A 27,076-nucleotide genomic window follows, 5' to 3' on the forward strand; every position below is an offset into this window, starting at 1 on the left:
CCGCCCACACATGCTTGGACTCCCACATGTTTTCTGACCAGTCGGCCTCATCTCGTCAGAGCCTCTGAATATAGAACCGATTCTATTATCATTCATTAAAGTACACTTTATGTTTCTCTCCTTTATTTTTTTTTTTTTTCTTGGCTTCGCCAGACTTATTGGCAGCTTTCTTCTGCAGTGTCTGTCATGGACTGTGTTGAGTTTAAGGGGAAGAGGCTGTCTTTGTTCTCGGGGAGGAAATGGCACTCCACCCTGATTGTGTGACTGCGTTTCCAGTACCCCCCCACCACCACCACCACCACCAATCGCGCCTGTACTTTTTCCCCTCTTTGTAGCACTTTTTATCCCGTCCACTGCCATTTCCAAACTCACAGGAACAGACGGTTGCAGACTCTGAATCACTTCTCACTGCAACAGAAACGACTTGAAGTTTGTTTTTTTGTTGTTTTTTTCAATTTTTTTGTGTGGGTCCAAAGGATAACTTTTGTTTTGCGGGGTTGGATTGACCCATTTTAACGAGCGTTGTCAGAGATCTTTTTTTTTTTTTTTTCAAACGGAAGCCTTGCTGGATGGGCTGAAGCCGCGTGTGCGCAGGCCCGGCACAGTCAGAGCTCTTATCCTGCTCCACTGGCTCAGCTGAGCCTCTGTATCAGAGGCGTTTCTGACAGAACAGTCTGCTCTGTGTGAGAAACACCATCCAAGCTGGATCACAGAGAAGCCGTCCTTAGCGATGCTTAAGTTGGACGTTGTGGCAGCTGCTCCGAATCCTCGCGTTCTCGTCTCGCTGAGATAAGCGGATTTCCCGGCCCCTGGAACCGGGATCTTCTCTGCTTTTTAGTTTTTCCACGGGAACATGCCTCATCTGGATTCTCCTCCTTTTAGATTTGACTTCTGAGACACGCACAGGAAAGCTGGACATCTTGGATTTCTGAATGTTGCCTGCCTCCCCATGGCGTGCTGCTTCAGGTCCCGTCACCATGGAAGCTGGACGCTTAGCAGCCCCCTTCCAGGTAGACCAGGATCCGGTTTTAGAAAGGCTGCACTGATTTCTGGATTTCTACAAGTTCTCACCTACAGATTCTCATTGTGACCGATTCCGTTCGTTCTGCTGGTTGATGCTTCCAAAGGACAGAAATAGTGGGATTATGCCGTTACTGAATCTAAAAAATAATTTAAAAAAAAAATCTAATTTTGCCTGATGACCACTGATCAGACAAAGGGGGGGGAAAAAGGCTGTTAACCTGTGTTTAGATTATATGGTCTCTCTTGAAGGAGTTTGCACCTGCATGGGTGTCTGTGTGTTTTTCTGTGATGAACAGGGAATCTGTCAGGGAAAATGTTCTACACCATTTACTATTTTATTACACTTTTAGACATACAGAACAAACGTTGACTAAGTTTACTAGTAAAATTGAACTACTTATTGGTGTGGAATATATATTTTTGCTCTTCTGCTTCTTATAGAGTAACTCAAATGTAACAGGCTGGTGTTAGGTGGTTAATTTAGCCCACTGTTTGCTCAGGGGAAGTGTATTAGCTTTCATTGCAGCCAGCTGGCCAGCAGAGGCCAGCTACAGGTCCACCGTTGGGACAGGAAACTCTTGGCGCTCCTGCCAGTTTGTCTGGCACCTCGTTAAAAGGGCCTTAAATCACTTTAATGGTTTGGAGAAACATTTCTGAAACCAGAACTTTTTAAAACCTGGTTATATCTTTGTAACGGCAACCTTTACTTTAAGCACTGATGAAAAGTGCTGAAGGAGTCGTTCGTTTGGCTCTCAAACGGGGTTCAGTCCTGTGTCAGCAGTCGTTCATCATATCAGGGTAGGGTTAGTTTCGTAGGACGATGCTAAAACTCTGAGCGAGGGCTGGGAGATATTCCTAGACGACCCCGACCCCACTGCGTTTGAAATGTGGATTTGCTTGTCGGAAAAGATTAATGTTGTTATTCCGCTTCTGTGGTTTTTAGTCATTTACCAAATAACTTGCATTAGTATTTTGCGAGAGCGCATTGTTGTGGGGATCAGACTGCGAGGTGCTTTCGACGCCAAGGCATCCTGCGTGTGCGTCTCGCTGGGAGTTTTAAACTCGACTCTCTTCTCTTTCCAGTGGTAAATATTTTGTCTGCTGAATGCGGCAGCTGCAGTTTTTTTCACACAGACCTGACGTTCAAAGCTCTCTCTCTCTCTCTCTTTCTGAGCTCAGCACTCTTGTCAGTGGAGCTGCCAGTCATGCATCCCAGAATATTTAGCCATTGCTGCAGAATGCCATTTGATGGAGTGCTCCCGGCCTCACTGACATCCCGTAGTAATCAGCGGTTCCTTTAAAAACAGAAAAAAAGCTCTTGTTTTCTCAATGCTAGCTGTATCGTGGCAGTGTTTTCCTGCTGCCTAAGGCCGCATCCAGCATGAGCCCCTCTTCTGCACTGAGGGTTGAAGGGCTGATAAAGCGCGAGGCTCCATCTAGCTAAGGAATGTGAGCACTTGACAGTGAAAAAAGGCTGGCTAAAAGCCAGCGCCAGAGCCCTCCTGCTAACGGTAGCTCTGTGGAGGAGTCCTCCAGCTCTCAGCATCACCCTGCCAAAGCACACTCAGTGCCCGAGAAGTAACAGCGAAACATAATACCAGCCGTGATGAGGCAGCTTGTTTTTACAAAGGCACTGGAGCTCAGATAGGAAACCAGAAACATGACTTCCACGCAGATAGAGGCGCATAGATCAGTCGTCTGCGGTAAAGCTTTGAGCTGCTGCTAGCGACGTCAACCAACTCTGATTTCTCATGTTTAGGATTGGAGAAGAACCACACTGAAAACAATCTAGATTTATTTCGCATTTAATATACGAATGAAGGCATCTTCACCACGCTGCGTGTGAGAGAGCAGTCGATGTGAAACAGGGTTTTTATCATAAAAAAAAAAGCATTGCAGCATTGAAGGTTTGAACTTAACTTTTTGTTAATTGTTGGTTATCATGGCCACCATTCCAGCTGCTGTCAATGTATGGGCACTGATCTAATAGTATTTATAAGAAGATTTTGTAAGAATCAAATTAAATAAGAACTGTAAGGTAGTGGACAGCAGTGAATCAGCAGCTGGTAGCTCAGTTTGCTTTTTTACATCAAGGAATCGCATCAAACCCAAGTTAATGGTGTTTCACGTTCAGAAACCAGTGGAATATTCTGATTTGTATGCTAATGGCTAGTTTTACTTATGCACATTTTTGAGAAGACCATCACTGTATCTCCTGGCTTTCTAAGAGGCTGCCAACACTTTTAAAACCAACATGTTTCAGGACAAACAGCTGTTGGAAGATAGAAACGATAAAACAGAGCAACTTCGCTGTATTCTGCTCAGCCTTCCCGTTGTCTGCTAAGACATCGCACTCTCTATGAGCCTGGTTGAACCACAGACATATGGTGCAGAAAACACAGCTTCTTCTTATACCGCTGCATTCCTCTGACTTCATTTTTAAGAAACTCACCGGTATTGAAAATCGCTTACATTGAGTCGTTGACTCTCCACCCTGAAGACTCCGTGAATTTGTCTCTGTCCTGTGTGATGCGTTTATTGATTGGAAATAAACTGAATTTCTGAGTTTCCGACCGCCCAGTCTTTTTTTCAGCAGACTCCAGTCACTTGGATTTCTCTGCGCATCTCTTCTTGTTGACGAAGCTCTGCTCTGACGTTCCAGCTCTCTTGTTCTGTGTTGCGGTGCGTCTTAAAGTGTAACACTTTTCCCACTTCTTGCTTTCAGATGATGAAACGGAGCAGCACCACAGCACAATGGTGGGAGAGGGGGGCAGCACAGGGGACACTACCCCTCCCCCAAAGCGTAAGGGCAAGTTCTCTACCATTGGCAAGATCTTCAAACCCTGGAAGTGGCGGAAGAAGAAAAGCAGCGAAAAGTTCAAAGAAACATCCGAAGGTTTGTGTCGCCTAGTTTGTTTGGACTCCGAGTGGTCTCCGCCCGTCCTTTTCTTACTGATCATATCGGTTACATTCGACTTTCAACCCAACAAGCGTGTGCGTTTCTCCCTTAATGCTAGCGTGTTCTTCGGTTTTCCTGAAGTTTTTCCGCCAAAACATCAGGAGATGAAAACTTGCTTTGAATTGTGTTTGTTGACGGCAGAACTGGAGAGAAAGATGTCGACTAGACGCACCCGACAGGAGCTCATAGAGCAGGGCCTGCTGAAGGAGGTCCCAGATAATGGTAAGAAGTCCTCTGTGATTCATTTGATCTCTTTGAGCAGCAGTATCTGTCTCTGACAGAAGCTGCCCTGAGGCGATTACACCGACACAGACACTACGGTTAGGTCGCAAGCACGTTGTGGCAGAAACGGCATCCGTCAGGTTGTCTGAAATGCACTTTAGGACGAGGAAATTTACTCTCTGTTTTTCATAGTAATGTAATATAAGTTTAAAATTACATGCCACTCTCCAGAGCTCTGGAAAAGTGGAACGGATTGTGGCCTGCAGCAAAATAGCTTCGAGAAGGGTGTGTGTGTGCGTGTGTGTGTGAGCTTTCTGCCGGCCCCGCCAGCTCAGAAGCCCATTTATTAAACCTACAGCTGCTTCTGCATCACAACAACAAATACTGAATATCTATTTAGTGGCTGGGCTTTTTTTTTTCTTACACACTCTTACTTGCAACTCTCAAATTACTACAGATCAAATGGATAAAATATGTATATGGGGTCCCCTATGTAGTTATTAGGAAGACTACAAATGTGTAAAATCTTCCAAATAAATTCAGGATTTATTTTAGATAATTTTTTTTAAAGAAAAAGCACAACCTTTTATTTGAGGACATTTACTCATTTACAAATTAGAACAAGAATAAGTGGCTGTCGTTTCCCCACTTTTCAATAGCAGTGACACATTTTTAGCTAACTAGGTAGCCATGTTGTTTGACATAATATCTGTACTGAGCTATTAATTTGACAGGGAGACATGATAACGCTTCCTAGCTTGTTGCCCTCAGGTGTTTTACCCTAAAAGTGACGAGTAGTTCTCCTCTAAGAGGCAACTCATCTCTGTTCTTTGCTACTAAGAACAAAATCCAAACAACTGACCTCTTCTTTAGTGAGGAAAGCATTTCAGGCGACTCACCATATTCAGTGCACAAGGTAAAGACGAGGTTTTAGCATCTGGTTAAATAATATTTACCTTGCCGCCAGCAGGATGGCAACTGCAGGAAACGGTTGCGTCATTGTGACACCAAGTTTCCATAACGACCATGAGATGCTCTCTAGTGCCAACCAGCTGTTTGCAAACATGCCAGATAAAAAAAAGGCCTTTTTTTTTGTCCTACTACCAGAAAAATACAAATGATTGGAGTTTGCTAAATGTTACCAGGAGTTTAATTGGAACAGTGTATTTGAAACCTGGTGCATTATTGCCTAAAATGATAGTTATCTAAATCATTGGACAGCTGTGTCATCTTTTCTCTATGTTACACACTCTTTGGTTTGGAAGGTCAGATCCTATTTTTAACCCGTTACTTGTCTTGTGTTTCATGACCAACCTTTTTCAGATGGAGAGGCGCAAAATGTGAAACAGTCCTACGTTAAAAACGGCCACACGCTTCCAGTCAGTGGAAGAGGAGGAGGAGGAGGAGGAGGAGGAGGAGGAGTCATCAGCAGTGGGAGGAGCCCAGGTAACCAGGTCAAACTCCCAGGAGAGTCGGACTTTAGGATGCACCCTGGGAGGCTCGCCCAGCCGGAGGACCACAGGGGCCGCTCTCCCTCAGACGGAGACCGCCGTGGAGCTTTGTGCTCCAGGGGCACCGGACTGCATGAGGAGGGGTGGAGAAGCGGGGGCTTGGGGCCACATGTGCATGGGGAGAGTGAATGGAAGTCCAACCTGGCCTGGCAGGGACAGATCCACGCTCAGAAGGACGAAGGCAGGCGCGGGGGCAGACTCCACCCCGACGACGGGCAGAGAAGGCCGGGGCTGCAGAAGGCCCCGTCGGAGGACGGCAGGAGGCGGCCGGCAGAAGCAGAGTGGAAGCCGACGCTTCCTCGACATGCCTCCGCTGAGGAGGGAAGGACCCGCAGAGGTAAGGCCCCTCCGACTCTGAAGGTCTACAGTCAGAACATGAGCTGTCGTTGTGAAAGTCAAAGATAATGCTCACGTTTCCCCGCCTGACCTTGCCGACACGTTGGTGAAGGCGTAAGGCGAATCTTCCGATCTGTATTTTTTTCCCCTCCATCTTGCCGTCACTCCGCGCCACACAATGCTGTCCTCCCAGATATAGACAGCCTCCTGTCGGCTCCCAGGAGGCTTGCTCCAGCTATGCTTCTTATTCAGGAACATGAGAGGACAGATCGTCCTCCCGTCTCCTCTCCTCATTAATCTGTCATGATCACTACAGCTATTGTTGCTCCTAAATGCTCACACTGTTGGCTCTCCAAAAAGACAAAAAAAAAACAACTGATTCCTCCCAAAAACAGACATGGAAAATAATAACAGCAGTTGTTCTTCTTTTGTTGAAGGACAACAATCAGTAACCATTGTCATTTTGTTACTGATTGAGCATTGCTGTTGGATCTGGACTTTGACTGGGCCATGATTGCTCTTTAGCTTTGGCAGTAGGATGCAGGTCATGCTGGAAGCTAAACCTCTACCCTAGTCTCAAGTCATTGACACCTCTAAACGGTTTTCTTCTGGGATTGCCTTGTTTTTATCTTCCATCGGTTTTGACAAGCTTAAGAAAAGAAAAGATGGTGTGTTGATGACCAGAGCAATGTCCACTACTTGTCTACTGTGACCCTTATTTGTTTCAAACTGTAAACACGATGTATTAGCCTTTCCCAACGGTCATATTTGTGGAGTTAGAAGCTGATCGTTGTCCATTTGAGGGACTGAACCTCTGTGGATTTTTCTACCTGGTGGAAGGTTTGCAGTTTCACGTGATGGATTACGTAGCGCTTTGCAAAAATCGCCAGACCTCGGGTTCTTTTTTGAAATCCTGACTCTCCTGTCGGCTGTGTTCCTCGGTCTCTGCGATGCTTTTTGTTCAATAATGTCCTTTGACAAACTTTTGAGCCTTTCACCAAACAGTTGTATTTATACTGAGATTAAATTACACACAGGTCGACTCCATTCGCTAATTAGGTTACTTGTCAAAGCAGGTGACTGCACCAGATTCTACTTAGGAGCATCAGATGAATGTGAGGGGTTTTTTTCAGATTATTATTTGTACTATATAAACCCTACGGCTTTGTGCTGGTCCGTCACATGAAGTCTTAGTAAAAGATGTTGATCTTTGCGACAAGGCAAAATGTGGAAAAGTTCAAGAAGTGAAAAGTCTTTTGCGTGACACCGTGTAGCACTGATACATGTGGCATCTCTGGGACACAAGAAGGAATCGTTAATGATAAACAGATGAAAAAAATGTATAAATAATGTGAAGAATTACAGATAAAGGTGTTGAAATTAAATCTGCTGGATGAGAAGAATTTTTGCACACTTTCATGTGCCTCTTCCAGCCTGTTCTTAAATCTCACCTTGTATTTTCCTTTTCTGCCTCTCTCTCTCTCTCTCTCTCTCTCTCTCTCTCTTTCTCTCTCCAGCGACCCTTTCTCTCCCTCTCCTACTCTCTTTCTATCTTTATCACATATCCTGCTTTCTGTCCTCGTTTTCTCTCTCTCTCTCTGCCTCCACTGTGCTTCATTTCTACTTCCTGCTTTCCTCTGGATGATTTCCTCTTTGGCTCGGTGACGTCGTGCTGATAGAGGTTCATCTGTTCACAAACAGCTTTGTACTTTGGAGCTGCGACTTTGAGGAATGGCGTGGGAGCAGCAGTAGCAGCAGAGGGGTGGTCAGAGGGAGGTGGGCTTTTTTTGGCCGTAATTGCAGCTGCCCACGCTGTTTACCTTCACAGCTGATCCCAGATAATGCCGTTCTCAAACAAGAGCTGCCACAGACAGTGCTTCGAGTGGTGCAGCGGCAGAGAGTTGCTCACTCAGTCTCTTTAGCTGAGGCATTCAGAGCTTTGCAGCAAGGTCTTTTATAATCTTCTGCTTTTAATAAGTTTCCTGCCAGTGGCTCATATAATGGTTCGTTTCTGCCCGGGGATGAATTATTGACACAGTAATTGCAACTAGGAAATAGTCTTTTTTTTTTTAGTTCATTTCATGCCAGTATTATGCCACAAGTTTAACATAACCCAAGTATTATGTTATACAATATAAGAAAAAATAACAAACTACACTTGAATTGAATTGATCTACTTTTAAAATTTCCAGATAAAAGGTTCTAGCAGTAATCAAGTGAAACCTGATTTCACCGTTTAACTTTCTGACATGATTTGCACATTGCATTATCTCACATGTACCCTCATCCCAAATGTTTACCCTGGTTATTATCCTCCATTTTATTTTGAATTGAATATAATTATCTAAAAGATCAGTATGGCTTCCATCGGACCATGACGAAACCCATAAACTCATTAGGATGAGTTTTACTAAGATAACTGTTAGCATGTAACATTGTCGCCTCTTTTCTCTTTTTTCTTTTTTCTTTTTAAACTTAAGGCTTTTTGCAGCCACAAAAGGAGCCCCCTGCTGGACAGATGAAAAAATGCTGGGAGTCAGTGGAGTTATTTATTACTGTTTTGTTTTTATCTGTGGCAGTGATAGCTTCACTGAACTCAGCAACGTTAGTGCTAAAAAAAATACTGTACTAAAATATTGTTGGGAAGTTCATATGTAGCAGCAAGGCACCATTCATTGCATAATGTTACAATCATAGAAAGAAACGTAAAGAGACACATTATCTAAAAGTTGAAGTCAATATTCAGTTGAAAATGAAAACCTGTTTTAAAATGTACTGATAATCATCATAAAAAAGTCAATATTGACAAGGTTGGAAGATCTAAATAAAGATTTAATAATGGATGGTCTTTGCACCAGACTTCACTCAAGATGAGAAAAACGTCACATTTGACAACGCGTGACCTGCCCTATGATGCTCTATGCACAACTGTGAAACAGCCTTTAGTTTGAATGAGTGAGAAGCTCAGAAGTTGATGTTGGCTTTATCACTGTTTGCGCCTTTTGGACTGTTCCTGCAGGAAAAATGTTTCTTTTTTGACTTTCACACAGTTCCTGTTAATTTTCACTATAAATGCAGTCACACAAACAATTTACAAGTGGCGGATGCTTCTTCAAACCACAGTCCAAACCACAGTCCACAATGGCATCTCAAGAACTTTGTCCTTTCTTACTTCTAAATAAAAGCCTCAAAAACATTGAAAACGTGTCGAGATAAAATCACTCAAAGAATATCTTCTTACACTTGCCTCACCGGTGTAAGCAGAGAGAGGTGAGAAGTAGCACGGGGTTTTGATATTAAAACAAAACATAATCGTGTAGCTGGCTACTATATACTAAGTCAAAAGAAGAAAATCTTGAATTATGTTAAAAGGTAAACATCGGATAGGTGTGATAACATATTTAATTGACTTCAAAACTGACTTTTGAAATGAATCACCATGAAGTTGGATAATATCAGAGGTGTGCTTATCATAACTCAGGTCCCCTTTGTTTGATATTCTTAAATATCAGTGTTGTAGTTTTTCCCACTCGATTTTAGCTTCATTAAATAAAACTCCTCTGGTCTTCTCTGTTGGTAGAGTCAGACAGCCATTTTGTACCTGAACTGGAGGCGCTGCAGGACACTCTTCGTGAACCTCTGCCGCCCAAGCAGTCGGTCCTGCCTCCCAAGTGGCTGATGAGTTCCACCCCTGAGCCCGGAAACGAGGGCCCGCCTCGGACGCCGTCCAGCCACCCCGCGACCCTTTACTCGTCCCCCTCCGCTGGGACTTCCAAACCCGTGCGATCCGTGTCTTCTGCGGGAACCAGCACGCATCAGCCTGCGCCCTCAGCCCTGACGCCCTCCTCTCAGGGCACCAAGCAGCCTCCTCTGCCTCCACCCAAGCCCGTAAACCGGAACAACGCAGCCATGCTGGGTAAGTGCTGCGAAGTAAGCGGATCTTAGTCACCGAAATGCACGGACTTCTTAATGAGTCCTCACTTTGCGAGCAGTTTTCTACAGGAAATGACAGCGGAGAGTTTTGGCCTTGAGAAATTCCACTCACTCACTTTCAGGCATTTCACTAATGATGCTATTTGAACAGCTTGAGAAGCTTTTTTTCTCCAACTAGTTATTTATCATGCCTGGGCTCCTTCAGTGTCAACATTTTATGCATTTTACACTGTGAAGATAACAGAGGCTCCTGTGGCTGTGCTTCGGTACAGACAGTGTAGTTGTTGTTTACAGTGAGGTTTTCCTGTCATCTGGGATCTTGCTTTAATTCCCTCCAGGCAAAGACTCTCCATTATGATTCGCTCTTGTCTGAACAGCACATCTGTTGATATTGCAGTGTCTTGATAAATGAGTGTACTTTGTGTTCTTGAAGTCAGCCAAACAAGCCATCCACGTTGCTAATGAAGTGCATGGTTTGCTTTAAAGAGACACTCGGGTTCTTTATAGGCCAGTGAGACGCGACATGTCCTGCTCATCATTTATTCCCCCCTTCCAGTCAATAGGAGTCATAAATTATGCCCGTTTGTCCTACCAAAATCATCACTAATGCAGTCAAGCAAATGTAATAAAACTGAAAGATAATCTGATGAAATACTAAACACATATTTCAAATGGTGATTTTATTTATTAGACAATAAAAAACCTACATAAACCATTAGGAAAAGGTATTTTTTTCCTGCTGAATTTAAAAACCAGTTGTGTCACCCCTTGGTGGCAAAAACTAACAAACAATAACTGATAGTCTTTTAAATCATTTTGGAGGAATTTTGGTCGACTCTTTTTCTGAACAATTCAGCATTATTGGAAGATTTTTGGAGCATTCATCTGAAGGTCAGGCAGCAGCGTCTTTATCTGATTTAAGCAAAGACGTTATAAAACCTTCCTTTGAGCTGAAGTTCACAAGCTTATAGAAGAAATTTGTCCTTCAGGATTTTCTATTTCTATTTAACATCAATTATGTTAAGCCATAACTGCACCAAAACTGCATATTGGACTCTCTCTATATATATATGATGTTATTTTTCTGAAATGCAATATTAGTTTGACACCTTCCACTTTAGCCTTATCAGTCAACAAAATATCATTCTAAAACTCTTGGGAATCGTCAAGATATTTGGGGTTGTTGTTGTCAACCATGAGATAGACTGTTTGTTTTAATCAAAGTTGGGGGTTTTATGCCCTGAGCCCCTCCACTGTTACCATTTTTGCCCAGTCTTTTTCTTATTGTCGCCTCGTGAACCCTGACCTTATCTGAGCCCGACGCCTGCAGAGCTTTAGATGTTGTTTTGTTTTCTTTTTCACCTCCTGTGTGAGTTTTTGAGGTGAACTTGGAGTAATTTAGAAAAACTTGCACAATCATCACTGATCCATGTTTTCTCCATTAGTGGATAATGTCTTTCAGTAGATTGTAACTGTACTTGTAACCCCAAAAAAGCAGGTTTTGAAAAATATTGTAATTTAGAAACTGTTTTTTGTTTTTGTTTTTGCATTATATATGCCTAATATACCTTTTTCAGATTATCTGAAATGTGGACATGTGATTAGAAAAGCACCAAAAATGAAGGGAGGCTAATCATTTTTTTTTGCCTTTGTGATTTTTAGAAGTTAAAACTAAAGCAAAGCAACCTACAGTTTGGCTGCACGTTTAATTAACGACCTTTACGGATTCCCATCTGATGTGCGTCACAGCACTATAACTCCCTAACGAAGCGCTTCGACAGCCCCGCCACGCAGCTTCATTTATGTAACAAACACTTCGCTGAAAGGCCTCCGTCTCCTCCCTACTAGTATCCGCCCTGCAGGGGGGAGAAAATGCTCAGCTTCCCCTCTACTGGTCCTGCTGGAAGCGAGAGTGTGACTACGATGTCTACCTGTCTCTGCCCGTCTACCTGTGCCGGCGGGCCGGAGGCCTGCGCTCAGGTAAAGAGGAGACGCTTCTGTCACCAAGACACCGCCAGTCCAGAGTCTTCCTTCCTCATCATGTCACGTCCCCCTCTTTGCTGCCAACATGTTTTCTTTTTTCTGCTGCTCTGCCTTTTAACCCCTCGATTGCCATTGAATTCCTTTCTTTGGATGCACTAAATAAGAGTCGCATGCTTACGATAAGCCGATACTGAGCCCTGCTTTGTGTTTAAATGAGGAAGCTTCTGTGTGAGTGCGGTTGACCTGTTTTTAGAGGCTATACGTGTGAATGAGGACGAGCCTTCAGCAGGTTTCAGCTGTTGGCTGCACTACATCAAATATTTTATTTATTTTTTTTTTGCATAATATAATATCATGTGTTATAACCCAGCCGGGTTATGCACAGAGGAAATGGGAAAAAAAAGATTATGGAGGGATGGGAATGTAGAGTGGAGACAGTGGTGTGGGCTTCAGGTAGAGGAGGAGATGTTTTCCACTACAGCACAGTCAGCTGCATGTTGTGACTCTGCCTCCTCTGTTCTTTCACTTTGCCTCCATAGAGCAGCTATGCTTTCCCAGCTGTTCTGAAGAGTTTGCAGAGCTATAACAGTGCCACGCAAAGTCTCTTTTTTTTTTACATTTTGTAACATTAAAACCACAAAATTCAATGCGTTTTAGAGAGATTTTATGTGGCAGACACACAAAACAACTGACATTTGAGATGTGGAAGTAAAAGAATAGCTGGTTTTCAGTTATTATCACTTTTTTTTTTTACAAATAAGCATCAGATAGGTGTGGCCTTTGTACACATGTTCTCTTAAGTAACTCCGCTAAATAAAGCAGCCTTTAAAATCACCTAATGAGTAAATTGAGTCGTTTTGGGTTGGATTTAATCCCAAAGTCCATCCTTTCTGTACAGGCGTCATACAGACTGAGAAACACAGCAGGACAGATCAGAGAAAAAACTGTGGAGAAGTTAAAATAGGGTTAGTTTATAAAAATATATATATATATATATATATATATATATATATATATGGCTTTGAAAATCTTGAGGTTTCAAAAATGTAAAAGTGCAAAACCTACCAAAGAAAATAGCCTTCAAACTAAACTGAGCAGCACTCCACATGAACCTGAACACGCAGACGCCAGGATGACATGATTGGTGGTGTTGGCTGCATCACGCTGTGTGGCCGCACACCGAAACTGCTTAGACCTGATTCGAAGACGGATGGAGCCAAACAAAAGAAATCCTGGTCTGTAAGAGGCAGCAAAAGACTTCAAACTGAGGTTTAGATCAAACCGCATTCATGTTAGAATGATGATTTCAAAAACCACGTGGCATTTTCTTCCACTTCACAATTTTATGCGACTTTAAGTTGGTCTGTCACATAAAATGGAAAGAAAACATTCAAGTTTGTGGCTGCGGTGTGACAAAATGTGAAGAACTTCAAGGACTATACATACTTTTGCAAGGCACTGTAGCAGCCACATAGCTGTGCATGCAAACAGCTGAAGCTTTGTGTTTAAGAGCCTCTTGTGCACAGTATGAGGCAAATTATATGAGCATTGATGGATTGTTTAGGGTCTGGCTGCGAAGAGCATGTATGCATCTCGTTTGTCTCTCTGACCTGGGGCACATGCTGCACTCTGCTCTGCCCAGGCAGCGTGTGTATCTCTGGCACACACTGCATATGTGCTCTGATGCTCAGTCACACATGTAATAAAAGTGCTTGTTCGTGCGCATTTAATGACTGCATATGTGTGACTGACGTTTGTGCACACATGTCACGGGGCAAACTGCACTGAGAAAGATCAACTTGCTAGCAGCTCGCCATTATGCATATTCCCCAGCAGTCTCTCTATGTTTGAAACAACTCGATTAGGCATTTCGTTTTTTCTTTTTTTTTTTGTCACTTGCAGGAGACTTCAGTCAAGCCACGGGGGGTGCGAGTCTTCATCCGGCTAAGCCCTCCCCTCCAATGCCTCCCAAGAGGACAACCCCGGTCACTAAGCGCAACACGGATGACCCCACTCCGAGTCATCCCGTCATTCCGTCCCCGCACTCTGTGGAGGACCACGGCATCCTCCCCGTGGGCTTCCAGCTGCCCCCTCCGCCTCCTTCCCCACCCCTGCCGACCCACATACCGCCCTCTCCGCCCCGCCAGCACATGCACACCCACCACCTCCACCATCAGCACTCCTACCCGCACCCTCTTCCCCAGCCCATACCGATGCTGTTCGACCCACCGAGCCCAACCGTGGAGTCGCCCCAGCGCCCCGCCCCCGTCCCGCTGCACATCATGATCCAGCGAGCGCTGTCAAGTCCTGGCCCGGCGCAGCCTCATCCGGACGGGGCGCAGCGGGCACACGCGCTGCTTTTCGAAACCCCTCCGGAGTATCAGGTGGATCGCGGCCGACCTCTCCCCGTCAGCATTCAGCCTCTGAAGCTGTGAGTTTTTCCAGCACTTTACGTGACATGTCCTCATGTCTCGTGTTACGCTGGAGCTGCACAGTTCAGCAGTTTGCAATGTTTGAAATATTAAAATTGAAACAGATTGTTTGGATGCAGAATCTGGTATGTTGTTTAGCAGCAGCAGCAATTAGCAAACATCTGGTGGGACTACTAGTCTGCTGAACTCATCATACTAACTACTTCTAAGAGCAGCTAACAGCATAATGAGAAACATTGTTGTGACGTCCTGCTGAAGGCAAAGTGTCAGACAGAGTAGGAGCTTCTTAAAGAGACAGGCACAATTTCATTCCGTCAACTTACAAAGTAAAAAGTCTTCTAAGTCATGTTTGATATATTGAGCACTTTTGAAACAACTGAAGCTAACACAGTTTCTTGATTGTACTAGAAAATGGCACTTTATGCTTGGATAAACCACAATACCTCCCCTTTAAGAACTGTAAAATAGCCCTTAGCAGTGACAGTAGGCTGGAAAGCAGATGCTAACCCCGTTGTGGGTAGGCGCTAATGGTTAGCCAACTGCAGTATCTATTTGTATCTTGTCTGTCAGGATGTTGCTGTTTCTTTTGGATAACAAAAATGCTATCATATAAATTATTTAAAAGTGTTTAGTGTTTCTTTAATCTTTATTTATGAATGTTGCTAACCTGACCATCAGTCTTTATTAGTCAACTCCACCGATGACAACAAACTACTTTCTCTCTTACCTCAAAATAAGTCTCACAGACTTATGCCTTCATATTTTACACAGACTAAAGAGCGTGTCACAGTTCAGACTTCAGTTTAATGACAAATATTTAAAATCATAAGATTTGTTTCTCTGCTCATTTCACAACTAGAGTTGCACTGATCAAAATTTTGTCGTAGAAAAGTTATTAGCTTAATAAAGACAAGTTCAACATTCGTGTTATTATCCACTCTGAAATTTTTCCTTCCTGTCAGATCTGAAGATGACTACTCGGAGGAAGAAGAGGAAGAAGATGATGAGGAAGAGGAGTACGACGGTGAAATCCCCCAGCCGGAGCTGGAGCCACGGAGTCGCCGCTGCCTGGTCGGGGATGCTGGTGTTTGTGGCCTTCCTGGGGAAAACAGCAGTGAGGAGGAGGAAGACGAGGAAGAGGACGAGCGAGGACAGCATGACAGGGAGGACAGCGATTCAGATGATCAGGATGCCCATAAAGAGGAAGACTCTGACGAAGAGGATGAGCCCCCACTCAGTAAGCTCGGTCTCTATCGATAGAGAAATAATTTAAGTGATTATTTTACAAAGTTCGAACTCCATCTGTTTTTTTCTTTTTTTTTTTTGCTACGTGAAGCGATGCAGTAGTCTGGTACTCCATCACAGTCGCTGCCTTTCTCTCTTCTTCTCCATCTCTGTCGTGCAGGTGCCCTGGCCAGCAGGGTCAAGAGGAAGGACACTCTGGCTCTGAAGCTGAGCAGCCGTCCCTGCGCCCCGGACAGGGACAGGTTCACACAGGAGAGAAGCAGCAGAGAGGACCAGCCTCCGGGTCAGACGGGCCTGACCTGGCAGAGCAGGGAGCAGTGGGAGGCCATTCGTACACAGATCGGCACCGCACTCACACGGTAAATTCACTGTCATCGTTTTTTGTTGTTTGGTTTTTCTTGTGTGTGTGTGTGTGTGTGTGTGTCAAATCTGATTTTCTAAAAAAAGAAAATTAAGAAAAAGATACAGAAATAGATTCTTAGATCACTGTCCTAATTATTTCCTGACTGAAAAGTGGATAAAACACTGTGAAAATACTGATTTCTTTTTTTTGTTTTGTTTTTGTATTCAGGCGGCTCAGCCAGAGACCGACTGCTGAGGAGCTTGAGCAAAGGAACATCCTTCAGCGTCAGTATTAACTATCGCTCCCTTTCACTTTAAATTAGCAACAATTTTACTGTCTAATATTTACTCATCTCTCAGTGCTGTGAGGGTTTTGCCTCTGAATTATTTGTTTCAGTGAAGCCAAATTGTACCGCATGTTCCGGCGTGTTCAACAAAGCTGTCTCCTGTATAGATTTTTGCTTTCAAAAGGTTTCTCAATTCAGTTGAGCGATCTAATTTTGGAAACTTCTTTCTTCTCTGCCTTTCCTGCACATCAAACAAAGCTTTCACATTCAAGTCTAAAATAAGCTCTGTCCCTATTTATTTTATTTTATTTTTTTCTTTTTTAGCCAAAAATCAAGCTGATAGGCAAGCGGAGGTCAGGGAGATCAAACGGCGTCTGACCAGAAAGGTGAACAAGCACGTCAACAACAAACACCCAGGTGTCATATTTTGCTTTTGATGGATGTGAAGCAGTAACAAAAATCATCCTTCTGTCGCAGCTGAGTCAAAGACCCACAGTCGCAGAGCTGCAGGCGAGAAAGATCCTGCGTTTCCACGAGTATGTGGAAGTCACAGAGGCCCAGGACTACGACCGGAGGGCGGACAAGCCATGGACCAAGCTGACCCCTGCAGACAAGGTATTGCTTATTGTGAAGCTAAAACAGAGATTACTTTGTGTGAGAAATGCACCTAATTGATCATGTTCATGAAACTGTGACATTCAATATTTTTCTTCTAAAGTTCACTGTTTTAACATTCCCTGTTGGTTTTTGTAGGCCGCCATCCGGAAGGAGCTCAACGACTATAAAAGCACTGAAATGGAAGTTCATGAAGAGAGTAGAATTTACACAAGGTACAATTATGGGTTAAATATTAACTTTATAACACTCAGTAAATCTGAATACCATAGGAAATACGATTGATTGCATAGAGTGATGCACAATTATGCTACCGCCAGGTTTCTGGTGTTTCCAGAGTTTTTTATGCACTACATATATCACCATATATGACTAAAAGTTTCAATTTGATCTAATTTGACCTTCTTTAACATATTGCTATTTCCTCTACATTGCGTCTGCAAACTGGACTTTCTTTCAACAGTTACTTTTCTCTCACCTTTCCCCCATGAAAACCAGACTACCTAGAAGTTTGTGGTTAATGTGACAAAAGAGTAAAGTTTAAGAGGTGTTAATACTTAGTGATTATTTAGACCTAGTAATAAAATCATGCTAATTTACTTCTCAAGCAATATGCACCATCAGTAAAAATATACATTAGGGTGATGAATTTATTTAAACTGGATCTCTGTTTTGTGTAGGTTTCATCGGCCTTAGCGTCCACGCTCTCGGATAGTGAAGCACTTAGGATTTCTGTGAACAGAGGCGGCTCCGTGCGCAGATTGCCCCTTTTCTTCCCCCCACCATATCCAGACTTTGCTGTACTGTGTAATCAGGGAAGAGCCTGGAAGTGACTCACAACAAGAATGCCCGCCGCTTGCCTTCCATCACCCTCTCACCACATCGCTTTCTGCCTGACCCGAGACGGTGGCAGGCGAGGTCCAGATGCAGTATTTCTCCTAGATGACGTGGGGTTGCGGGGAGTGTGAGAGACCCAACGTGCCAACGAGGGAGTGAGGCGGCAGAGGAGATACGACCACAGCGCTTACTCTCACTCTGCTGCTGCTGCGTGCGGCGCCCTTCAGAGACTTGGATCTAGTTAAAACCTTTAACGCGGCCTCATTCTGTGTTGCCTTTTTTCTTCTCTTTGTTGTATATGGAAACACTAACTCATCTTGTTAATGTAACGGCATACAATAAAAACAGTAATAATGATGAGGACCTTATCATACTTCACACAGTAATAATAGATAACAGAGACTGAAGCACCAGAATGTGAAAATTTGGACGTTTTCCGCTTTAGGACTTGGCATCTCTGGGATTTTGTGTTTTCTATTAGTTATGTACAGACTGCTGTTGTTATATCTTAGAATGCAACTGGGGAAAGATGTTATGATAAAATACTCTGTAATGCACAAGACATTTTATTTTGTAATTGTAATCATATGAGTAGTGAGAGCTTATATTTGAGCTGGGTTTTTATTATTATTATTATTATTATTTGGCTTTGCCTGTACTTGTGGTTGTGATGTAAGGTGACCAATTTAGCGTCAATCTAGCTGCAGGAAAAAAAAAAAAAGTGCAGGTCAGGGAGGCCATCTACGTTTTCATGCGTGCCAACATAAGCAATGCCTGAAGGACTAAAGGAAACTGATTTTTGCAATCCTCTGCATGAGCCAACTGGACGTCCAGTGCCATTGGATCTGGACGACCTCTCTTCATTTCTACTTTTTTTATGAGTTTTTGTACTTCCCTTTAACGATTGAGCAAGCAATGCATTCTGTAGCCGTTTTAAATAAGGTCATTCTCATAGTGTCTGTAATAAGAGCTTAAATATGAGTTGCTGTGAGCGTAGATCAGGGATTTATACAACAACAACAAAAAAGTCCGAAAATGAATAACCGGTCAACAGGGAGTCAATTTTGGTTGGAGAATTTTGAAGCTGCAGGTGCGTTTTAATGTACTTTTGTCTGGCCAGTAGCTTACAGGGTTCTCTATGCTGTGTATAGGTTCATATAGGTTTAACTGATGCTTCTGTATATCTTGTCTTCCTTTTATTTGGAAATAAATTTTAAATATAAAGGTATTATAGGTTGCTATTTTTTTAAGTACAAAACATTAGTTTGTGATTAAATGCTACAAGAATGGGAACATGAAACGCCTTTCTTTTCCTGTCAAAAAAAACAATAATGATAAGATCAGTTTTAATTGGATGTTGAATGATAGGAGCCGATGAGTTTTCTTTTTAACTGTAAATAGTCACATCTGGATCTGAATAAATAATGCTATTATTCTCTGAACCTCATCTGAAGTGAACCTGTGCCTGACTCTTTTTTTCCCCCTACTTTTTCTGACGGTCTAACAGCGCCCCCTGCAGTCGAGGGGTTCTGTAAGGATGTGCAAAAAGCCTTAAAAGAAAGTGATATTTTATTACATATAAACCCACTTATGTCATCTCAAATGTCAACACATTTATTTAGTGGTGGAAATATCACATTACTAAATAATTACCTACTGTCACCTTTGTGTTGCTCCACACCCTCTTAGAGTTTTTGTCACTAAAAAGTTCAATCTTAGGCTCATCTGAAAGAAATAACAAATCTAAATTCAGATTGTTTGCAGGATTTATGTCTACCATTAAATAAATTCCCTTCCATTAACAGTTGATTGTCATTCAATATGCTACTGAAGTGGCAAAAATAAGTCTTTTTACGCATCTTTGCTGTTCTATTGTATACAGTGAGGTTGGCATTGTATTTTAATGGGTTGTTATTTTGTTTATTTTAAAAGAAAATTGAGAAAAGATTACAGATTAAGTTTGAATCACTTTAATGTTATGGATGGATCATTTTAAAGCTCTGGAATGTTTGTTATAATTAGTAATCTTAATATTATTTAAATCTGACTTCAACTAGCATGTTGCCCAGAGCAGACAAAGCAACATTCAACCTTTTATTTACTAATTTAATCATCTCTGTCAAATTGTTTCTGATTAGTAGGGCACATTTCATTTTCATGCTCACTGCTTATCTGAGGAGCAAAGAGAAATAGTATTATTCCTATTTTTCCTTTCTTTTTTTTTCTTTTTTTTCTTTTTTTACACTGGACTGGGGTAGTTTGCATAGTTGCCCCCCCCCCTCCTTATATCTTCTCAAAACTGCTTTTTGTATTTACGGTCCTTGCTGCTGCTGTTACATCTGCCCACTGTGGGACAGTAAATGATATAAAAAATCTTGGCTACAACTTAATAACTTGTGACCACTATTTGTTTAATTCGTGGGCGCGACTCACTATTTAGAGATGTTAAGTCGTGTCTACGAATTAAACACGTCGTTCCCAAGACTTATTTTTCTTTCTCCCATGTCACCAGACGGGTTCTGTATAATTGTGGGGAAAAAAATTAAATAAAAAATTGAAATAGACAAGTAGCGTTTTCATATCACTGTGACTACTTGCGTATGAAAGTGGCTACTTGGTATTTGTTCGGCAAGTTCATTTCGTCACTGTCTCTTTAAGAAAACGTGCTCTCTCAAGGTTCCAAAGAACGTGACGTCTTACGTACGTCTCGCGTGTGGAAACCGGGAACAGGCTGTGAACGTTCACCTCTGCCCAAAGTACAAACTGTTGCAAGTTTTAAGGTTAGTAAAATATTTACCCAATACTTGTGATGATATAGCTAACAACAGAGAAAATAAATCCATCGTTACTAATGTGCGCGCTTGTAAGTTGCCATAGTTTGTAACCGCTGTTCATTCATTACCAAGTGTGACGCTAACGGTTAGCTAGCTTGCGTTGGCTTCTGAATACTCAACCCAGCTTCATATTATTTTTTAAGCGAATGTCTCACTTTTATATAGAACCATTAACGACTGCTTTATTTGTTACTTTAACAGGTGGAATCTCTATATACACATCGTATATATTTATTGTTATGAGATACATTTATGTAAAGCTAACTGTAGCACACATGTGGAAAGTGTTAGGTCACGCAACTGAATTTAAACTGTCCGGGTTTGCTAAATGGCAACATAGACTGGCAAGTCGTCGTGCATACATGTCATTTTGTGTGGGTGTAATGAAGCCCAGGAGAGAGTTGCACTACAGTGGTTCACTAGGCATGCTCACGTTGAATGTTGCTTTTCGTCTGGTAGCAGAGGTGGAGAAAGTACAGCTGTTTGCAGTGTAAAACGATCCCCTCACAGCTGCTAAACCCCATCAGCCACCGGTCAATGAAATAAAGACTGCTTGTGCTGTTGTCAGTCAGCAGGTCATGTCTTGCCACACTTCTCATTAAGTCATAAACTTTTTAGCATTATAGGTGATTAAAGGCATTATACTGCCTTTAATCACCTACCACACTTCTGTCTCACGCAACCTTGCTTTTAAGACTTTTCTTTTTTATTAAACAAATGATTTTGTCTGAAACTAAAATGAAAATCCTGTCTACACTGTACCACTGTTTTCTGTAGCGTGAATGCATTGCTGCCATGCCTGCCAAAAAGATAACCAACAAGAGGAAGACTGCAGCCAGCGGTGAAGATGTGGAACAGGCCAAGAAAATAAAAGGTAAATCATAAACTTCAGAACTATGCTGGTTTCCTGTGACTTCTTAGAAAAGCTGGGAAATTACCGCAAAACTACATTCAAACACGCGTTGTATTCTATATTTCCCGCTACATCTTTAAGGATTATAATGTACGAAATGTCACGAGGCTACCAAGGTTGAAACTAGGTGCTTCAAACATTGTTTTTATATATTATTACATGCTGGACTAGACTCCCTGACACAACCTGTCACTGTAAATTTTCTGGGTCAAAAGTGTTTGTTTTTTTTAGTTATTTATTTCATTACTTCAAGAAAAGCATTCTTTTCAACCACACAAAATATATTTTCTTTTGTTACTTTGCAGACTTTTATTTGTTCGTTTGAGTTATTTGAAAAACAATTTAAATGTGTACTACTACCAACAACTGGGTGTTAATCATTACATTTACTTTAGTTTTCTTTCTCTTAAGCAGCATCTTCTAGCAAAGCTGTCTAGTATCTTGTGATGTCTGAGTCCATTTTCTATAAGTAAATTAATAATAATTTAGAATTCAGTTCATGTTTTTGTACGTGTGTGTGTGTTTGTGTGTGTGTGTGTGTGTGTGTGCTAGTTGTGGTTTCACACAGGAGTCATTGCAAAGAGGTGGGCCAGGTTCTGGTTTTGGGCCAAGGTGATGTTGGACAGCTGGGCTTAGGTGAGAACGTCACTGAGAGGAGGAAGCCAGCCCTGCTGTCTCTACCAGAGAAGATGGTGCAGGTGGTGGCCGGAGGCATGCACACAGTGTGTCTGAGTGAAACTGGTCATGTGAGTCAACGCTTGTCTGTTTCTGTCTGTAAAAGGAGGAATTAAAAAGTCAAAATTTCTCAAGTGATGATTTTTTTTTGGGGGGGTGCGGGGGTCTGTTTTTAGGTCTACACGTTTGGCTGTAACGATGAGGGAGCTCTGGGTCGGGACACGTCAGAGGAAGGGTCCGAGGCGGTTCCTGGGAAGGTAACGCTGAATGAGAAGGTGGTCCAGGTGTCTGCAGGGGACAGCCACACTGCTGCGCTCACAGAGGATGGATCGGTGTACATCTGCGGCTCATTCAGGGTTAATCTTTTTATGTTTTTTTCTACTTGGATCAACTTCTAATATGTTTGGAAATCTTTGTGTGTTGCAAATTTTCTCCTTGTATGATGTCACAAGTCAAGATATATCACAGTGGAAAAGAAAACAAGATTTGTGTGATAGTCCGCAGCATTAGATAAAAACAATGGGAGTTTTCAGTTTCTGCTTGTTTGATCTTTTTGAAAATGTGATAAAGAAAAAGGTGCTTGATAATTGTGGATCATTTGATTATTGGTAATCAATGCATAGCTTAAAAAATCTTAATCAGCTTACTTGTTTATATCTGACATAAATCATTTTAGGAAGTATCTCTGTCTTGCTGAATTTTGTTATATTTTAACGTCAACATTTTTTTGAACCTGTGCTCTAGCCTTTAATTTTTTCGTCCGCTCTCGTTTGTAGCCCATCTTTTAGGTTGTATGTTTTGCTTCCACTCCTCTACTTTCTCTCCTGTTATGGTTTTTGAAAAGTGTCTAACTTATGTGTGTTTGATCCATTTTTTTTTCCAGGACAACAATGGTGTTATTGGTCTTCTGGAGCCCATGAAAACATGTCCTGTTCCTGTGAAAATTCCCCTCACAGAACCTGTTGTGAAAATTGCCTCAGGTATGAAATACTTTGCTTCATTGTCAAGTTGTTTCACGCTTTCTCTGTGTGAGCCAGCAGAATTTTTGTTTGTTTTGTTTTTTTAATCAGCTGTGTGTGTGTGTGTGTGTGTGTGTGTGTGTGTGCGTGCGCATTAATAGGTAACGATCATATAGTCTTGCTGACGCTGGATGGAAACCTTTTCACGTCGGGCTCAGCGGAGCAGGGCCAGCTGGGGCGAGTACCAGAACATTTTTCAAACAGAGGAGGCAGGAAAGGACTTGGTGGGTAACTTCATGTCCTCCACTTGTCAAAAAAAATTATCAAGGGCAAAATGTTGGTATATCTTTCATATGTTTTTTGTGAACTGTGTCTCGGCCTTTTAGGACGACTGCTGATCCCGCAGATGGTGAAACTTAATAGGAAAGTTCGCTTCACGGATGCCTTCTGCGGCGCGTATTTTACCTTTGCTGTTTCTAAAGAAGGATACGTTTATGGATTTGGTCTCTCAAACTACCATCAGCTGGGTAAGAGCGGCTGTTGGCTCGATATTCGGAGAGATTATCAATCTGTCAACGCTGGCCTCATTTCTTTCCATTCATCTGTCTGCATCGCTTTGTTGAATTAATTCACTTTGGCAGTAAAAGGTGTCGGTGCATGTCTCCATAATAAATGCGTATGTTTTTCTACACAATCTTGTCCAGGCACTCAAAACACCTCGATGTGTTTTGCCCCAGTCAAACTAACGTGCTTCAGGAACTCCACCACTGCCTGGGTGGATTTCTCTGGAGGACAACATCACACTCTCTGCCTCGACGCTGAAGGTTGGCAGACCACACATGACTGCCTATGAATACTATTAATATGTCGAGACAATATTAATGTTAAATAAAATAGAAACGGGAGGCAAACCAGATCTTTTTTGCCATTTGTGCTTTAAGGGCAGGTTTACAGTCTGGGCAGAGCCGAGTACGGCCGCCTCGGTCTTGGTGAAGGAGCTGAAGAGAGGAGTGAGCCGACTCCTGTGGCGGGGATAGAGGCTGCGAAAGGAGTGTCATGTGGAGCTTCTGTCAGCTACGCAGTTACCAGAGAAGGTGAGAAACAAACTGGATTTGGACACTGAGTTTCACATGAGTATTTAGTTTAAAGTTCCCTGAATCAAATCTATCTTAACAAATACAACTTCAGGTTTTTCCTTGATATCCGATCGAATAAGAACAAAGATTGGCTGCAGCAGAAAGAGGTTCAGCGTGTGTCCTTGATTGAAGAAACTGTTTAGGATCCAAGAAAATGAAAGCAAAATAAATAAGATTGTCTTTGTTGGGATTTTTAAAATTAGCTCAAGACTTGTAAAGAACCAGACACAAGACCAATGAGGTAGAGATCCACAACCTCTAACCCGCTCAGGATCAAAGATTGGTGAGCTCTGCTCAACTCTGGGAATTGGCTCTTATGATGATGACCTTCTTCAGTGCTGAGATAACAGAACAGATGGACCCGTTGAGTGGGAAATTACAGTATAGATAAAGAACCTTAAAGAATAACTGGTCAGAGCCAGTTAGGTAACTAAACACATTTAGATAAAACACTCAAATAAAATGATAAAACAATGATTAGTTTTACCCAACAATCTTAATCAATTCACAACTATAATCTGATTTTTACTCACTAAATTTAATTTAAATATGTACACAGAGTGTACACATATTTACATTCCGAAAATAGTCACTTTTCGGTTTCGATCCATTTAAAAGGACATTTCAGCATTTCTGGTCACCAGCTGTCATAGCCATTCTAAATAGTGATAGGTAAATATGGACATACAGTTTAATTATGTCATTTTGTTGTATTTAATACGAAAACAAAACTGGCAAGTAAAAGTATTTTTTTTAAATCACTCAGACAATTTGTAGCCTTCACAGAAGCAACTCTTCCAGGTTTACCAGCTTCCACTGAGTTGCTGTCAGACTTTGAAAACAAAACTTCACAGATTGTGTGTTGCTATGACTCAAGTCATAAACAGCTGCACTGTGTTTGTGCTTAATGTCTCTTACCTTGATATTTCTTTGTGTTTGTGAGCTTTACTTTTGTGTTTAATCTCTCATTTTGTTCTGCTTTAGTCCTTGACGCTGCGTTAAATGACTGTAGAAGGAGTTCGGAATTTTTTTAAAAGTTACTAAAGCGTCTCTGTGGTAGTCATTTTCTAGGTTGTTCAACTTTCTTTGTTTTATAAAACCAGTAGATCCCCTGCAATGCCGCTTTGAGAGACAGTAGAGAGAGAGTGAAACAAAATCAATGTTTTGCTGAAGTTACGAATTGCAAAATCATCTAACATATAAATGTAATGACCTAAATGGCCAAAATTACCTTGTTTAACACTTAAATTTGGGTCAAATGCAGTTTTGTTGCACTTTTAAAAATTAATGAGCAGACTTTATTATTCTGTGCTTGACTACAAGTTCAAATTTTCTAGTTGAGTTCTCACTGCTGGTTTTGTTCTCCCCCCTCCAACACACACACACACACACACACACACACACACACACACTCTTTAGGATCTGTGTATGCCTGGGGCATGGGAACCAACCTGCAGCTTGGCACAGGAGAGGAGGAAGACGAGTGGAGCCCGGTGAAGATGATGGGAAAGCAGCTGGAGAATCGTGAAGTTCTCCAGGCCTCCAGTGGAGGGCAGCACACAGCCCTCCTGGTTAAAGATAAACAGGAGAGCTGATGTGCCTCTGACACCGTGATGGGGATAGTTTTGGTAATTATTGCTGGGAGGGGGGGGGCACGTTCAGGATGCTCAGATTGAATATTGAGAGTTTTTTCGACTGTCGGTGCTGAGGGAGAGCGACGTCCAGTATGCAGAGGAGGTGAGGCCTGACCTTTTAGCAGAACTGCTTTGTTCTTAATGTGGGTGAAATGTTCATAAGACTTACATGGTAGATCATGTAAAATGAGAGACTATTTTTTTAAATGGTTTTTTTGTTGTTGTTCCTTTTTAATTTTTCATTTAGTCATTCTGTATGAGTGAAAGTATTTAGTGCATTGATGAAAGCAACTGTTCGAGAAGGAAGTGAGAAGCTATTTGACGTTTCTAAAGGCTAGTCTTTTAAAGTATTTTCTTTAAGCAATAATCCGGTTTAGACGGGACATTCATATTCGACGTGTTCAAGATGTGTATCTACTGTTCGTTTTATTCAGTGCACACAAACACACACGATTGTTGTGACTGTTTGAAAATGTAATAACATTCTGGGTCCTGCAAAAAATAAAGGTGATTATTTTTTAAGATCTGTTTTTGATTTGCAGCAAGTAATTTTTCCATTAAGCCAGTTTGTAAATTACACATACCAGTACTTCATATTTTAAAGTTGTGGCTTCAGGTTTTAGGAATTTAATAAATCGCTTTTAGCCTTGAAGAGATTTTTTTTTTAATGTTGAAAGCAAATTAACAAAATTCCACTTTAAATAGAAAGCGGAGCTCCTCGGCCACACTTGCCAAAAACTCAATCAGAATTTTATGGAAAAGCGAACAAAATGACCAAAACTGCAAATGGATGAGATGGTTGGTATTTCTTCTGTGGATCTGGCTGCATCTCAGTGTGGGGGCAGCTTCACCAATGTGCTTTGGGCAGAAACTACACGAGGCATCACAACAGTTATAGAAAGAAGATGGAAAATGTTTGTTTGGAGAGCACAACAATCAGAGAAAATTAGAACAAATATCCACAGCACTCAGAGCCATAACAGCAAATGTAACCCAGACTTTCCCAGCTACTGATGCGAGCTTACTGGCTTAACCAAAGTGAAAGGGCGAGTCATCAGACTATTGAGAGTCTGATGACTCTGTAGTTTGCCACCTCCACTGATGTGGCTTGGGAGAAGAAAACAGGATCGAGGGGAGGTTCGAACTCGAGAGACGAGAGATCCATCTGTCACTGTATCCTCCATCCCTGAAAGGTGCATT

The 27,076-nt window shown here is 42.1% G+C and overlaps 2 protein-coding genes across 11 annotated transcripts in view; both read left to right on the forward strand.

The window, feature by feature from the left end:
* phactr4b (phosphatase and actin regulator 4b) overlaps positions 1–19,172 on the forward strand; it is a 35,909-nt gene extending 16,737 nt beyond the window's left edge. For 8 of the 10 annotated variants that reach the window (XM_015047326.1, XM_015047325.1, XM_015047328.1 and 5 more), the window contains 13 exons: positions 3,749–3,919; positions 4,124–4,204; positions 5,528–6,052; positions 9,632–9,967; positions 11,833–11,964; positions 13,870–14,398; positions 15,362–15,636; positions 15,805–16,003; positions 16,216–16,271; positions 16,598–16,659; positions 16,751–16,888; positions 17,027–17,103; positions 17,569–19,172. In XM_015047326.1, the coding sequence (XP_014902812.1) occupies positions 3,749–3,919; positions 4,124–4,204; positions 5,528–6,052; positions 9,632–9,967; positions 11,833–11,964; positions 13,870–14,398; positions 15,362–15,636; positions 15,805–16,003; positions 16,216–16,271; positions 16,598–16,659; positions 16,751–16,888; positions 17,027–17,103; positions 17,569–17,584 (2,597 nt within the window). In that variant the 3' untranslated portion in view covers positions 17,585–19,172. Of the gene's footprint in view, positions 1–586; positions 1,011–3,748; positions 3,920–4,123; positions 4,205–5,527; positions 6,053–9,631; positions 9,968–11,832; positions 11,965–13,869; positions 14,399–15,361; positions 15,637–15,804; positions 16,004–16,215; positions 16,272–16,597; positions 16,660–16,750; positions 16,889–17,026; positions 17,104–17,568 lie in introns of those variants that run through there. The other 2 variants (XM_015047323.1, XM_015047333.1) reach the window with 2 other exon arrangements.
* Positions 19,173–20,397: 1,225 nt separating this feature from the next.
* rcc1 (regulator of chromosome condensation 1) lies at positions 20,398–26,400 on the forward strand. The gene is made up of 10 exons (XM_015047334.1): positions 20,398–20,505; positions 21,337–21,433; positions 22,025–22,218; positions 22,324–22,503; positions 23,031–23,127; positions 23,268–23,390; positions 23,493–23,633; positions 23,811–23,930; positions 24,048–24,200; positions 25,662–26,400. The coding sequence occupies exons 2-10, from the start codon at positions 21,355–21,357 to the stop codon at positions 25,835–25,837; spliced, it is 1,263 nt and encodes a 420-aa protein (XP_014902820.1). The 5' UTR covers positions 20,398–20,505; positions 21,337–21,354; the 3' UTR covers positions 25,838–26,400.
* Positions 26,401–27,076: the final 676 nt, after the last annotated feature.

This window comes from Poecilia latipinna, unplaced genomic scaffold, assembly GCF_001443285.1.
Source record: "Poecilia latipinna isolate Pla-1442-1.1 unplaced genomic scaffold, P_latipinna-1.0 Scaffold820, whole genome shotgun sequence".
Classification (NCBI taxonomy): Eukaryota; Metazoa; Chordata; class Actinopteri; order Cyprinodontiformes; family Poeciliidae; genus Poecilia; species Poecilia latipinna.